This window comes from Ziziphus jujuba, chromosome 8 (genome assembly GCF_031755915.1).
Source record: "Ziziphus jujuba cultivar Dongzao chromosome 8, ASM3175591v1".
In the NCBI taxonomy this organism is placed as follows: Eukaryota; Viridiplantae; Streptophyta; class Magnoliopsida; order Rosales; family Rhamnaceae; genus Ziziphus; species Ziziphus jujuba.
The window spans coordinates 27,399,168-27,415,715 of record NC_083386.1 but is presented as its reverse complement, the minus strand read 5'-3'; the positions used below and the strand labels follow the sequence as shown (position 1 = coordinate 27,415,715).

At 34.9% G+C, this 16,548-nt stretch overlaps 2 protein-coding genes across 2 annotated transcripts; one reads left to right on the top strand and one right to left on the bottom strand.

Annotated features, from left to right (window-relative positions):
• The first annotated feature begins 1,357 nt into the window (after window positions 1-1,357).
• Window positions 1,358-8,187, top strand: LOC107407334 (ABC transporter C family member 10). Its single transcript, XM_060819950.1, has 11 exons — window positions 1,358-3,424; window positions 3,591-3,911; window positions 3,999-4,085; window positions 4,910-5,500; window positions 5,600-5,764; window positions 6,052-6,346; window positions 6,452-6,666; window positions 6,757-7,062; window positions 7,158-7,221; window positions 7,302-7,541; window positions 7,932-8,187. The coding sequence occupies exons 1-11, from the start codon at window positions 1,385-1,387 to the stop codon at window positions 8,042-8,044; spliced, it is 4,437 nt and encodes a 1,478-aa protein (XP_060675933.1). The 5' UTR covers window positions 1,358-1,384; the 3' UTR covers window positions 8,045-8,187.
• Window positions 8,188-8,334: 147 nt separating this feature from the next.
• Window positions 8,335-10,570, bottom strand: LOC107407335 (uncharacterized). The gene is made up of 2 exons (XM_016014609.4): window positions 9,947-10,570; window positions 8,335-8,675 (listed from the first exon to the last, which is right to left on the bottom strand). Exons 1-2 carry the CDS (start codon window positions 10,345-10,347, stop codon window positions 8,570-8,572), a joined length of 507 nt encoding a protein of 168 aa, XP_015870095.1. The 5' UTR covers window positions 10,348-10,570; the 3' UTR covers window positions 8,335-8,569.
• Between the last annotated feature and the right edge of the window lie 5,978 nt (window positions 10,571-16,548).

Sequence of the window (16,548 nt, the reverse complement as noted above, 5' to 3'; positions counted from 1 at the left end):
TGGAGCGTTTTGGAATGAAGAACGCTAAACCTGTAAGTACTCCATTAGCTACTCATTTTAGATTGTCTGCTGATATGTCACCACATTCGGATAGAGATATTGAGTATATGTCACATGTTCCTTATTCTAGTGTTGTTGGTAGTTTGATGTATGCTATGGTGTGTACCCGTCCTGACATTGCACATGCTGTTAGTGTTGTGAGCCGGTATATGGCTAATCCTGGCAAACAACACTGGCAAGCTGTCAAGTGGATTCTAAGGTACTTGAGATGCACTACTAACACTTGTTTAGAGTTTGGTGGAAGTAAGGAGGGTGTACGTGGATATGTTGATGCAGATTTTGCTGGGGACCTTGATAGAAGGAGGTCCACTACTGGTTATGTATTTACTCTTGGAGATACTTCTATCAGTTGGAAGTCTGTTTTGCAAGCAACAGTTGCACTATCAACTACAGAAGCTGAATATATGGCTATAGCTGAAGCGGTGAAAGAAGCTATTTGGTTAAGGGCGTTGATAGGTGAGTTGAGCTCTGAGCAGGAGAGTACGGTCATCAATTGTGATAGTCAGAGTGCTATCTATCTCACTAAGGATCAGATGTTTCACGAGAGGACAAAACATATAGATGTTCGGTATCATTTTGTACGTGATGTTATTGCTCGTGGAGATATTGTTGTCAGCAAGGTGAGTACTCATGATAATCCTGCTGACATGATGACCAAGGCACTTCCAGTAGCCAAGTTTGAGCATTGCTTGGACTTGGTTGGTGTTTGTTGTTGAGCTTTGCCTTTAGGGGTTTTTGTGGAAGAGGATGGCAACTTTTATCGAAGATTGGAGTTTTGTATGTTTTTCATTCCTTATATGGAATTCGTGTCAAGGTGGAGATTGTTAGAGTTTGTGACCTGAATTCTTGTTGACCCGACCCCGAAAAGCTCGCGGTGCGACCCATTTGGTAAAACTAAATTTTGGAGAAAAATTTGGGGCTCTATGGTGGAAGCGGAGGTCTCAGGCCGATAGGCCCGAGACCGTAGCCCACCACTGAGCCCGACGGGGGTGCGGGGGCAGCGCCCCCGTGGTATGGACCTGTTCAATTTTAGGGTTTCTTATGTACTATATATTTTTGGTTTTCGGCTGAAATTAAGGTTTAGAAGGTATCGCGCAGTCAAGCTCATTTTTGTACCAATCTTTCGATATTGGATTTGCTTCTCCCTGCCCGTGGTTTTTCCCGTCAAGGGTTTCCACGTTAATTGTGTGTTTGTTCTTCGCTTTCTATATTTCCGTTGCTATTTGTTTTTTCTCCCAATTCCGTAACATGTTTTTCTTATTTACAGCTTTTCTCCAAATGCTGTAGAGGGTTTGAAGATTTAAAAGAAAAGTGATAAAACATCATGGAGGAACTATGGACTGTGCTTTGTACGGAATCTGGTTGTTCAGACTCTACAGGAAGTAATCCATGCAGTTCTAAACTTGGGTTTTTGGGTCATCCTTCATCTTGCATCAACCACGCATTGACCGTTTGCTTTGATGCTCTGCTTTTGGTCATGCTCATCTGGACGATGATTCAGAAGTCTTGGTCCAAAAACTCCCGGTTTCAAGGCTCTTCCATTTTGCAGATTGTCTCTGCCATTTTCAACAGCTGTGTTGGATTGGTGTACTTGTTCTTCGGCATCTGGATTTTAGAAGAGCAGTTGAGGGAAACCCAGACTGCTTTGCCTTTGAGCTTGTGGTTGTCAACTATATTTCAAGGGATAACATGGTTGTCCGTTGGTTTAACAGTGAGTATCCGGGTCAAACACCTCCCAAAGTCACCAGTACGGCTCTTGTCTATTCTTGGCTTCTTGTTTTCTGGATTTGTCTGTGTTCTATCTCTGTTTGCCGCCATTTTAAGGCAAAAAGTATCAGCGAAGATAGCTTTAGATGTATTGTCTTTTCCAGGAGCAATATTGCTGTTGTTATGTGCTTATAGAGGTTACAGTAATGAAGAGAGCGATGAAAGTGGCATTCAGAATGGTCTTTATGCACCTTTGAATAGCGAGGCTACTGCGATCAGTAAATGTGATCCAGTTACTCCGTTTTTCAAAGCTGGAACTCTCAATAGATTTTCATTCTGGTGGTTGAATCCATTGATGAAAAGGGGAAGGGAGAAAACTCTCGAGGACGAAGATATACCCAAGTTGAGTGAAGCAGATAGAGCTGAAAGTTGTTATTTGTTGTTCTTGGACAAACTGGACAAACAAAAACGGACTCATCCTTCTTCTCAGCCATCGATTTTGAAGATTATAATTTTGTGCCACTTGAAAGAGATTTTGGCGTCTGGATTCTTTGCCTTGGTTAAGATAATCACTGTCTCGGCTGGTCCTCTGCTACTTAATGCCTTCATTTTGGTTGCTGGGGGAAACGAGAGTTTCAAGTATGAAGATTATGTATTGACCATACCACTTTTCCTTACTAAATTCATTGAATCTTTATCACAAAGGCAGTGGTACTTCAGAACCAGATTGATCGGCATGAAAGTGAGGTCTTTGCTCACAGCGGCCATATATAAGAAGCAACTGAGATTATCTAATGCTGCTAGGTTGATGCACTCCAATGGTGAGATTATGAATTATGTGACTGTGGATGCCTATAGGATTGGAGAATTCCCATTCTGGTTCCATCGAACTTGGACGACTAGTCTTCAGCTCTGTATCTCGTTAGCAATTCTTTATCGAGCAGTTGGGCTAGCTACAATTGCAGCCCTGGTGGTAATAATTTTCACGGTCATTTGCAATGCACCCCTCGCTAAGCTGCAACATAAGTTTCAGACTAGGCTTATGGTGGCGCAGGATGATAGACTGAAGACTAGTTCTGAGGCTCTAGTGAACATGAAGGTGTTGAAATTATATGCTTGGGAAACCCATTTCAAGAATGTGATAGAAAAATTAAGGAATGTGGAGAATAAATGGTTATCTTTAGTGCAGTTAAGTAAAGCTCATAATATGTTTTTCTTTTGGATATCCCCTATTATGGTCTCTGCTGCAACTTTCGGCGCATGTTACTTCCTAAAAGTTCCTCTGCATGCGAATAATGTTTTCACTTTTGTGGCAACTTTGCGCCTTGTTCAGGAGCCTATTAGATCTATCCCTGATGTTATAGGGGTGATTATTCAAGCAAAGGTTTCATTTGCACGTATTATAAAATTCTTTGATGCACCAGAGCTACAAACTTCAAGACCCCGGGAGAAGTTCAATTCGGAGATTGTGAGTCACACTGTTAATATCAAGTCAGCAGATTTTTCATGGGAAGAGAATTTAGCAAAGCCCACACTCAGAAACATTAATTTGCAGGTCGGACGTGGCGAAAAGGTGGCTGTATGTGGGGAAGTTGGCTCAGGAAAATCAACCCTTCTAGCAGCAATTCTTGGAGAAGTTCCAAATGTTAAGGGAAATGTATGTTCTTACCGTCTGTCCTATTTCTTTTTTCATAATAGCAAATATACAAATACAGTTTATCTTGCATGCTGCGGTCTTAATTATGGGGTCAGCCTATTCCCATTCCATCTTTAAAGAAGTAAAGATTTATCTCATAACCTAATACTCTTTTTACTGCCTTCAGATTCAAGTTTATGGGAAGATTGCCTATGTTTCTCAGACAGCATGGATCCAGATGGGAACAATACAGGACAACATTTTATTTGGTTCTGCCATGGATAGTCAAAGATACCATGAAACACTTGAGAGATGTTCACTTGTAAAGGACATTCGCTTGCTTCCTTATGGCGATCTAACTGAAATAGGGGAGAGAGGAGTGAATTTGAGTGGTGGTCAGAAGCAGCGAATCCAACTAGCACGTGCACTTTATCAGAATGCTGATATATATCTCTTGGATGATCCATTCAGTGCTGTTGATGCACATACTGCTACAAGCTTATTTAATGTAATAATCACACCTTTCCTGACATTAGAATAGTCTTTTTTTGTTTATTTCTAGCTTTCAATTGAAGGTTACTTACCCCTTTGGCAGGAATATGTAATGGGAGCACTCTTGGGGAAGACAGTCCTACTTGTGACCCATCAAGTTGATTTCCTTCCTGCATTTGATTCTGTTTTGGTTAGTCTAATTCCACTTCCATGAAATTGCTCCTGCATGAGTCGTTTGATTTTCGTGATGTCTCTTTGGCTGTCATGCATCTGGCTTGTAGTTGTGTTTTTAAAATTTCTCTAGAGATGAAATACAAGAGGATGAAATTCTCCCTTTGTCTGCACAGCTATTGAGGAAGTTGTTTTCTTTCATGCTATTTTAGGTGCCTTTTCGTTTTGTTGTCTTAATAGTCGGCAAGAAACCTGACATTAAACCATAGAGATTTTTTCTTTTGCTATTGACTTGCTGAATAATTTTTCGCATGATAACAATGGATACAACACATATTTGGCCCTCATCTAAGTCAAACAAAAACTTCGTTATTAGTGATAATGCTCCAGTAACTTTTTTCCGTTACAAAGACTAACCTGATAACTGACCTCAACTAGAGAAACTTTTAAAGACTCCATGCTTACACTTTAAAACAATCTTTGAATATGTGGACATCCAGGAACCATTCCTAAAAGGTAAAATGATAAAAAATAAAAAATAAAAAATAAATAGAAAATGAAGAAGAAGAAGAAGAAGAAGAAGGATATTCTGGTTTATGAATATGCTCATGTGATGTTCTTGGTGGAACTTCAGTATTTTACTACTTTCACAATGTAAGTTCATAGTGATACCAGCTAGTCTCTGTGTTTGCATGAAGTGCAAATTGAAGTTCAACTTGATTTATGAACTAGGCCATTTTTATAAGTTACCATTGATTTGTTTTATCAGTTGTTAACAATAGCTGATTTTGTTGCCATTGATTTATTTTGTCAGTTGTTAACTATAACTGATTTTGCTGGCAGTTGATGTCTGATGGGGAAATCCTAAGAGCAGCTCCTTACCATCAGCTGTTGTCCTTGAGCCCAGAATTTCAAGACCTTGTCAATGCACACAAAGAGACTGCCGGTTCTGAAAGGCTTGAAGACATCAATCCTGCCCGAAATCATGAGGCATCTTCAGCTAAGGAGATCCGAAAGAGTTATGTAGAGAATCAATTAAAACCATCAAAAGGTGATCAATTGATAAAGCAGGAAGAAAGAGAAGAAGGAGACATGGGATTAAAGCCCTCCATACAATATCTAAGTCAGAACAAAGGGTTCTTGTACTTTTCCATTGCCACGCTTAGTCACCTTACATTTGTGATTGGTCAGATAGCACAGAACTCTTGGATGGCTGCTAATGTTGATAATCCTCATGTTAGCTCATCACAGCTGATCATGGTTTATTTGGTGATAGGAGTCTTCTCAACAATTTTTTTGCTTATTAGATCTCTTTGTGTGGTTGTTTTGGGTGTTCAATCATCCAAGTCCTTATCTTCACAACTTCTAAACTCCCTTTTCCGTGCACCTATGTCCTTTTATGACTCCACACCATTGGGAAGGATACTTAGTCGGGTATGCATCAGAGACTCAAAATATGGTTATGGCTTACAATACAATAGAAGATGATTTTCATAAAACTAATACTTACATTTATTGCTCACTCATCTGCAGGTTTCATCTGATCTGAGTACTGTTGATACTGATATCCCATTTAGCTTAATCTTTGCTGTTGGAGCCTCTGTGAATGCTCTTTCCAATCTTGGAGTGCTGGCTGTTATCACCTGGCAAGTGTTGTTTGTCTCGATACCAACAATTTATTTGGCTTTGCGATTACAGGTACGGTTATACACATTTCTTACATGATTTGCCACTCCCAGGATGTAAATGCACGCCAAGTGATTTGAGGAAGAGTGTTTGATGTTGTTGGGGAGGAAATATAGAAATATTGTGCATGATTCTGTGCTTCAGACTCCCTAGTACCTATCTGGATTAAACATGCCAGAGGAAAGATTAAAATGATATGGAGTTTTTTTTTTAAATATGAATAATTATTTTTACATTATTTTACCTTGGCGTATCCCTATACATGAAAATTTGATAGGATATCATCCTTCTATCTGCAGAGATATTATTTTTCCACTGCAAAAGAGTTGATGCGGATCAATGGCACAACCAAGTCCTTGGTAGCAAACCATCTTGCTGAGTCTGTGGCAGGAGTTGTAACAATTAGAGCATTTGAGGTGGAAGAACGGTTCTTCACAAAGAACCTAGAGCTCATTGACGTAAACGCCAGCCCATTTTTTCACAGTTTTGCAGCAAATGAGTGGTTGATTCAGAGGCTGGAAACACTCAGTGCAACAGTTCTGGCATCTGCAGCACTCTGCATGGTCCTGCTTCCTCCTGATACTTTCAGCTCCGGTTAGTATCTAAAGTTGTCACTTTTAGTACCGTATTGCATGCTATTTATTAGGACTATCTTTGGCTGTGTATTTTGGAGAATGACAATTACTTGTGTCGCTGCAGGATTCATCGGAATGGCACTTTCTTATGGTCTTTCATTGAACGTGGCCGTTGTCCTTTCAATTCAGAACCAGTGCACTCTTGCAAATTACATAATTTCAGTAGAAAGGCTGAATCAATACATGTACATTCCTAGTGAAGCCCCTGAAGTCATTGAAGAAAATCGTCCCCCACAAAATTGGCCTGCTGTGGGCAAAGTAGAGATACAACATTTGCAGGTAAAATATGTTTTGCACAATGTTAAAAACTTCATGAAACTTAGAAGTTGAAGTGTACTCAGAAATGAGAAAGTTCATGTAACAAAACAGATAAGGTATAGGCCAAATACGCCACTTGTTCTTCGCGGGATCAGTTGCACAATTGTTGGAGGGCACAAGATTGGTATAGTTGGTCGAACAGGCAGTGGGAAGACAACTCTAATAGGTGCTCTGTTCCGTCTGGTGGAGCCTGCTGGAGGGAAGATTGTAGTAGATGGGATTGACATCTCTACCATTGGACTTCATGATCTGAGGTCACGTTTTGCAATTATACCTCAAGATCCTACTCTTTTCAATGGGACCGTGAGATACAATTTGGATCCCTTATCGCAGCATTCTGACCGGGAAATATGGGAGGTAATTCTTTAATACAAGATGATCTTCTTGGCTTATTTCTTCATTTTTTTGTACAAGTGAACTGATGGGGGTATTAACTGTTTGTGATCTTAAAGGTGCTTGGAAAGTGTCAGCTTCGGGAGGCTGTTCAGGAGAAAGAAAATGGGCTAGATTCCTTAGGTAATCCATGTTTTATTGACATTTTATACCTGCGATGCATTTGTGATCGTAATACTAACCCATGATTAATTGTTCTTCAGTTGTGGATGATGGATCAAATTGGAGCATGGGACAAAGGCAGTTGTTCTGTTTGGGGCGTGCCCTTCTGAGGAGAAGTCGGATATTGGTCCTTGATGAGGCAACTGCATCGATCGATAACGCAACCGATATGATTCTGCAGCAAACCATTCGAACTGAATTTGCAGATTGTACTGTAATCACAGTAGCTCACAGAATACCAACCGTGATGGATTGCACTATGGTTCTTGCCATTAGGGATGGTGAGTATAGTTGCTCTGGTGCTAATCTAAAGCATCCCTTATCTTTTTGCAACTTTATCTTTTATTTTCTGCTTATAACAATGTCGATATTAAAGCTTCTCTAGTAAACACTTTTAATTTTTTATAGCAACTCTATTTTAGAGGGTAAATGGGTTAATAAATATACTTAAACACGTTCCTATTTGGACTTGAGAATATAAAAACGGAATTTTGATTTGCTAAATGTATTAGAGTTAAATGCATTGTTATTTTAGTTTTATTATTTAAAATTACAACCATTGAGCGATGAAATTAGGGAACCGAAATGCAAAGTACTGTTGGAGATGTTCCTAAATGTATGAGAATTTTAAAATATTCATATTTATATAATTTTTTTTTTTTTTTTTAAAGGACAACTTGTGGAGTATGATGAGCCAACGAAGTTAATGAAGACTGAAGGCTCGCTCTTTGGAAAGCTGGTGAAGGAATACTGGTCCCGTTTCCAGTCTGCCGAATCACATTGATACCGACGCTACTTCTCAAGTAGCCTCACCACTCTGATAGTGAGGAAGCCTTATGGATGTGAATAGCAATAATAGCACATGCTAAGTAGTGCAGGCCAAGAAAAGGATGGGGAAATAACATGTATGATAATATTCCTTGTTATGTAATGCAATTGGCTGCTTAGGCCATCCTAGTATGCAACACTGTAAATTGATAAGTAAAAAGCCATATAAGTAGCTCCACTTCTGATCCGCAGTGCCACTGTGTTATTTGCCTGATTATTCTAGAATTTTTCAAGCATAATCCGAAATAAATGATTAATTATGACAGCATAATTAAAGATATAAATATTACATGAATAGACCTAAATCCAGAACTTCAAGTTATATCATCAGTCGGCATTGAAGGGATCAAAAATTTATCTATTCACATTGCAACCGAGTTCATCAAACAATTGTTAGTCAATCAGGATCTCTGATCTCTCAAGCAGCTTGACAAACTTAGCAAAGCAGACCAAAGAATTAAAATTTCGACCCTTTTGTCCCTTATGGTCCTCCAAGCACAGCGTTTTCAATGTCCTCTCTGCTTAGCGCATAACTGAACCTCCTCTCCACATCCTTCTCAAGATTACCAGGTCCACTTTTTAGGTACCTGCAAATAACTACAATCTTCAAGATATGCAAAATGGTTGAGTAAAAAGTAAAATCTTAAAAGAGAGAAGAATAACCGTCTCAAAATAAAGATGATAAGAAGTGAAATATTATAGGAATGGCAGTGTTCAATTGCAGCTCAAAACCCTACTTCTTGACAAAAACTTTTTAGGCAGCTGATGCACCTCCAATTTTTAGATGCGTCTGTCCCACTACTGTCTTAACCTCAATTGTCCAATACAAGCTCAAAGCTTCCTATTTCCCTTTACTTTCTAGATTGTGTCAAAAGCCTTACTCGTAGATCAAGCTTAATAAAAAATAAATAAATGCTCCATTCATAGAATTAAGGAAAACGCAGAGGCATATTCATCATTGGTGAATTAGTAAACCCTTCACTTCTCTTGTCATTTTAACATAAGAGCTAAAATATTACAATTTGTACCCTTTATCTTAACAGGGGATCGTCAATGCCCTCAATGTATAACTACCATTCATCTTTCATGCTTGGCCACCATTGCCAGCAAGATGAATCTTCCTACTCTCACCAACTCATCACCACGTCCATAAGGGTCAAAAAAATGCAGACTTACGTAGCAACTAGTGAACCAAACTGATTATAAAGACCTTAAAAGGCTACCAAAACTCGGCAATCAATTGAATAATAATTTGTCAAGTGAGGTTGGCTCGATTGATAAGCCACCCACACCTATTGGAAGGCTGTGGATTCCAGACACAGCGGGTGAGTAGGAAAAAATTATTGTAAATTATCGGGGGAAAAAAAAAGAATACTAATTCAATTTTATTTCCATTATCAAATAAGTTCGGGATAATGTATCCAATCTACTTTTTTGCCTGTTCAACTTCGTTAAGCTCCACCAGTGATCCATTTTTGGCTACTGTAACCCTTTTCAGATGCAAAGCAAACAGACAACTAAGCATGGTTCAAGGGCCTCATTGAGGTTATCTGCCCACAAATTTCTAGTAGCAATTACAATTCTTGAGCCACCATCTCACAACCCACTTCAACACAAATGTAGATAGACTTGCATGTAAAATTCAAAAAAAAAAAAAAAAAAAAAACATGAATATATATAGGCACACAAACACACACAATCATCTTATTCAATCTACTAGTCCATCCATTTATGCGTGTGCTTAAAAAAATCTACATAATCTTAACAGCCGGGTCAAGAATAGAGCATAAATTCATAAAAACAGCAAAACCCAGTATCAAAAACACAATCAATTTATAAATAAATTCCAAAAACCAACCTTATATAGAGGTCGGTGACATCGAGTGAGAGCTGGGCGTGCCAATCGGGCTTCTCAACCAACCAAACGGCCCTGTCGTCTTTGCTCTGATAAAACCCCAAACTCCCCAGCCAAGCCTCAATGCAAGGGAGGCTGTGAGAGTAAAGAGGCTTCTTCTTGTCGGGAAGCTTCTGCAGCCACTCGTCTTCCGGCGGCGAGAGCTCCTCTGCCTCGGAAGACTTGGAGGAAACCGAGATACAGGATTTCCTTGCGGAGAGACTAAGAGGGTGAGACCAAGAAGGGAAATTTGACAAAAGGGAAGGAAAAGGAGTGGGAAATTTAGGACAGTTTTGAGGAGTTAAGGAGGTTGTGGAGGAGAAAATATCAATGCTTGAGAGCTTAGAGAAAGAAATGGCGTGCATGTTTCAAATTCTAATTCAATTATAAGCAGATTTCTTGTTTTGGTTTTGGCTAGTTTTGAAGGGTCCAAGTAAGAAGAAGAAGAACAAGAACAAGAACAAGAACAAGAAGAAAAAGGAAAAAACAGGTCTATCTTCTTCGTCTTCTGAGTTGGAATCGGGAGTTGGGAGAACATACGGTATTGGGCATCTGGGGGTTTGTGCGGTACTTCCCACATAACCTCTTTTTTTTTTTTTTTTTTTTTTTGGAGGGTTGGCTTGTGTGTGGAAAAACTTGGAAAATTTTGTAAAAGTGAATATTTTTAATGTCAAAATTTTATTTATATTTATTTGTTTATTCTGTACAAACGGAAAAAAAAAAAAAAAAGAAAGGTCCTGAATCATTGAGAGTTTGTAAAATTAAAAGTAAAAAAATTAGATAATATAATTATTGATAATGTGATTTTTGCTTGTCTAAATAGTATAGTTATGAATACAAATATTATAAAATGTTGTTGGAATTGAGAATGAGTTAATTTAAATGGTAGGATGAGTTAATTGATGATGCTGGCCAAGCGGTAATGTTTTAAAAGGTAAAAAAAAAAAAAAAAAAAAAAAAAGTTTTGAATTTGAAAAGCAATAATACTATATGTCTAATTGTTTGCCATATGACATGGTAAATGACTCAATAGATTTTAACTAGATGTTTATTATGTTTTAGTTATCCATTTTTAAATTATGTGAATTTTTTTTTTCACTAATTAATAGTTGTGTACCATTTTATAAATATATTTTGTTAACAATTTGATAGTTGTAACACCACTATTTAGTAAAAAGGAGCAAATGCATTTTGATTTTTTAGCAGTTTAATAAAGAATGACAAATAGATTGTTAGACTTCAAAAATTTGAACTTCACTATTGATCACCAGTAATAATAATTATCATTAAAATTATAATTAATATAGCAATTATTAATTAGTAGCATTTAATTATATATTTTCTTATTTTAAAATTTTAATTTGGAAAAAATAAATATTTCTCTAGTCATGTAAATTTATAAATAAATTATGGATCCAGTTGGTGATGGTGATGATGATGATAACAAATAATATTTCTCTAAAAATACATATACAATTAATCATATACATGATAAATTAAATAATGAAAATCGATAGGGCCTAAGTCTCTAAGGCAAAGCGTTGACAATTTATTGGCCCATAAAACCCAATAAAACGCTCAACCTTTAGGAGGCCCAGTTTCAGTGGACTTTTGGGCTATTTCGCTTGCAACGTGGCCCGCTATTTCAGTACCTCAAGTTCCGATGTGGGTCTGGTAGTGGTCGGGGAAAAATAGAATCTAATCTCTTTTTGATAATAAGAATAAAATCTACTCTCAGTTCTTGAAGAGGAACCCAAAAAAAAAAAAAAAAGTTATATAAGAGGACCACTGCTCCATTTTTGGCGTACTGCCACGTCAACATCAGTATCAATAATTTGCATATTTGTATTCATAATGATGATATCAGAAAATAATGATGTCAAAATAATAATATAATAACATGGTGATGTTCTCAAAGTAACTTTTGTCTTTTTCTTTGCTTTTTAAAAAAGTTATTTTTCATGATATTTTTTTGTCCTCCTTATCATAAGGTGATAAACCAACACGATTTTCTTTGGAAAGGATGAAAGTATTAATTTCACTTCTTCTTTTTTTAATTTTTTTTAAAAAATTATGTTTTAAAAAGTGGATAATATACCTCGGGTTTAAAAGACTATAAAAAATCTTGACTTGAATCAAGAGAGTTAAACGGTTCAAGTTCCACTATTATCTAGATTGTAAGTTTAACCTTATGCGTAGTACTATAAATATATTTATAAATTGTAAAAGTATTTCAATTTCTATTCTTTAACTTTTAATTTTTTTTTTAAGATAAATTACACAAACTAAAATTTAAAACTAGAATAGGAATTTGTGTAATTTTTTTTTATTTTTTTTTTCGGTGGTGTAAAGTGAAAACTACTAGTTGTTTTTAATATTTTTATCCCACTGAAGCAAAGTTTAAAAATGTTATTTTGTAGGGAAAGGAAATGGTTAAAAGATTTTTAGTTTTGGATAATAATGGTAGTAATAAGTTAGAACGTCCTCATAAGCACAAAAGCTTCAGTGGCTGATGTAGTCCAGCTGTACACTCAAGTTTTGACACCTGTTAAAATGGGTTATTTTACTGTTTTTCTCCCATTTTTACGTCTGTCTATCGGATTTCCCAGTAAAAAACCTGCTGCATCAAGATCTTCCCCTCATTCTCATCTCAGTCAGCCAACATTTTAATTTATTATTTTATACATAAAAAAAAAAAATTGAAATAGAAAAATGAGATGAGACATAAGGTTGCGGTGATGCGGTGAAGAAAGGAAGAATACCATAAATCTGGACCGCACGATTTCTATTCACAAATTCCATATATAAATTTTACTTTTTGTGAAGAGGAACAATGTGGTTCGGGATCCACATCATTTTTTAGCATGGCAAAAAAAAACTGTGTTATTGGTAAAACTTTTGCCATGTGGTAAAACGTTAGGTAAAAAACCTATTACAAAAGGTGTCAAAACCTGAGTGGACAGATGACCACATCAGATTGTGCGCGGGTCCCACTGAAGCTATTACCTCATAAGCGTGCAAATTATTGATATGAAATAGGACGAGTCGTTTTCAGCCAAACAAAAAAAAAAAAAATTGGGAGCCTGGTGCGTTCGTCTTTTTAAGGCAATGAAGTTCATAATTTCATATATGTATGGACCAAAAGTATAAGATATACTCCCATTTGTCTCGTAGTTCACTTTTAAAAGGAAAAGTAATGACCTCAAATTTTTGTTCTTTCTTATATTTTTCATTAAATTGTTTGTTTTATAAACCTAGCGGGATAAAATATTGGTACACTGTTAACTACAACTCTCTCCAACAACAACAAATTCTAAGTACCGTATATCTAATACAGATATGATATACCATAGATTCCCCCTTTTTTTTTAAAAAAAGAATAATAAATTATATATATATGCACTTGATTAGAATGATTTACTTAAATTACTATTTATTTTATAAATTTAAACTGTTAAAAGATGAATTATTACAAAAAATGGAGTAACTTATGGGATCTAATCTTGACCAAGTAAAACTTTTGTGCTCCGATAAATCGTCTTAGTTGATCACTTCAAAGTCAAAACACCAACTGTCCAGATATATGGTTTTGGTCGGTCGAGAGTATCTTGCACTTGCTTCGATTATATTATAGTACATGTTTTCTAGGTTGGCGTGAATCATGTGACATGTATAAATTTTTTTGGTAATAGTGAATCCTGTATATATACACATTTATATACATAAATGATTCTTAAGATGCATTGAGAAGATTGGAAAAGGGACATATGATGCTTTTTCTATTGGCTCGATTAATTATTTTAAGGACGAACGATTATAATAGTTTTGGAATGGGTACTACTTATAGACAAATATAAATGTGACCTTAATTTAACCATATAGTATAAAATTTCTTCTACATTGACAATGAAAAAACTAGTCGATTTGAAATAAACTAAATAAGCCTGCTATGAAACGAACATTTTTTATTTATTTATTAATATTGGATTATATTTATGATTTTATTTGGGATTGAGTGATGATTTTGCAACCATTCTAGCTAGCCTCGTAGAGGCATATATCAATTGATCTCGCATTGACAGGTGGCTTTACATCTAAATCTAACCATTTTAGTTAGCCTGACAGAAGCAAATAATTGATTTGGGATTGATTGACTGGTGGTTTTGCATCTAATTATTTTATTGATTATCAATATTTAATCGTATTCATAAAATATTTTTCGTGTACAGATTTTATTAATTAGATGTTAGGGATAATCGAAACTGAGGCATACAACATTGGTATAAAATGAAGCTAAAATCAAATTAGGGTGTAAACATTATCAATCGAACTTATACAATATTTGTTAATCCAAAAAAAAAAAAAAAAAAAACTAATACAATATTTGCATGTTTCGCAATAGTAATATTTGGGAGTAACAAAAATACACAAAAATATTATTTTGTGAGGGAAAGAATTATTATTAATAATAATGGATTTCTTTTTTTTATCTATTGTATTTTATTTTAAACCTATAAACTAAAACTAAAATTATATGCCCTCTCATGTATCGCAATCGGAGCACCATCTTCCTGGTTTAAAAGATATTTTTATGGATAATGTGATACAATAAATTATTTTTTATTAAATACTTAAAAATATTTATAACTGGTTTATATGTTTTAATTTATTTTATGTGATTAAAAACATTTTAAATTTAAATTGCACGTAATTAGTAGAAGTAACATGGATAACATTAAGTAAATACTCATAAACATGTTTAATTAAAATGATTATCAGATATATATGTGGATCATGGGATTTTTATGAGTACATTTCAGATACAAAATAAAAGAAAAATTCAATCTTTTTTTTTTTCCTTTGATATTTGAGGTAAAGAATTCATATTTGAATTGGCATCTGTTTGAGAAAATTGTTTCCAATAGGGACAAGAAAATTCGACTTAATTACTTTTTTCTTTTTTCTTTTTTCCAAACGGACTAATATATTTTTTCTTTTTTTAAGTTTTAATATTGTATTGAAGTATTAATAACCTAAAAAATGTGAAACATTGATAATTGATTGTAAAGTCACAACCACTTAACAGCTTTACATATCCATTGTGTTATTAAAACCATATAAAAAGCACCCACAAAGGAAGGGGAAGGACCATGCAGTCGCTCCAACAGAGTGGATAGAGACATAGACAGGTGTCACACACCCAATTTGCTTCTTTCGAATATGACTTTGTGATTAGTCATGGTTAGTTTTTACTAATAACATTAATCTTCTAGTTCTCTATAATATTTATATTATCTTATAGGCTTAATTTATCTTCTTTTTTTTTTTTTTTTAATAATTTCAGTCGTTTTCTTTTCTTTTTTTCCATCGTGAATGTGATGTTGAATATGGAATGTTATATATACGTTGTTAATGCCCTAACAAGTAATTAATAAGTGCATCATGTTTTGAGGTTAAGCCATTGAGGCTTGATTTTTTTTTTTTCCCTCTTTTTTCAATAGTCGATAGGCACATCTATTTGGAGCTGTTTATGCTTTTAACTGTATATTTTGAATAGTTTAGTAAGAAAATTCAAGATCCTTATTAGCCATAATGGCTCTTTCTGTATTTATATATATCGTCATTCTATAATAGATTTGCAAGCAAATATTATACTAAGTGCCATTACATTACATGTTACTCATGCTACATATTATTAGATGTATAGCAAAATAATATAACATATATTCTTGCTTAATCTATTACATGCAGAGCTTGATTACAATGGAAAATGTGTTGTGTTTGTGTAACGTATAACAATATCAAATCCTCTGTTTTCAAAACAACAAATCATTAATGTCCCTGTGTCATCTTCCTTCTTCCCGGATATTGAAACTGCAATTTCTGGTATTTGTTTTATTTCGTCTCATTCGGTTGTTCTGATGGTATATACATATATTATGTTCGAACGAAGGCCGTGAGTATCTAAATTTAATTATGATAAAAATATGTACCTTTTTGGCATAATTTTTTGTCATCATAAATTTCAAAATTTATATGGAATAGTAAAACTCAAGAAATATTCCTCATAAATAGAAAATAATATGAAAGGTGCTTCTCGGAATAGGAATCTACATAAACCTCTTCTCATCTAGTAATTTCCAAAAAATTAAAAACAAAATTATTTATCAAATTTTTGTGAAACATAAAAAAATAAACACAAATTTTAAGTTGAGAGTATAAAGCGATGATTAGTGTATTCGACTGCAATTTTATTAATTTTTTGGACAATAAGGAATATTAATGGAATATTGTATTAACAAAAAGCTCGATTACACATAAATAATCCTGTTTTAAGAGAGCTAGAAGTGGAACGAAAGGTACTCTCCTTCCAGGAAAGTACAAATCTCCCTTTCCAATGTAAAAAATAAAATATGAAAAACGATCTTTTCTTTTTCTTTTTTTCTTTTTTTTTTTTAAGAAATAACAATGTTGTTAAACATTTATATTAGAAAAATAATATTACGAGAGGGAGTTGAAAAGTGTTATACAGATGAGATTACACAATTCGTAGACAGATCCAGATG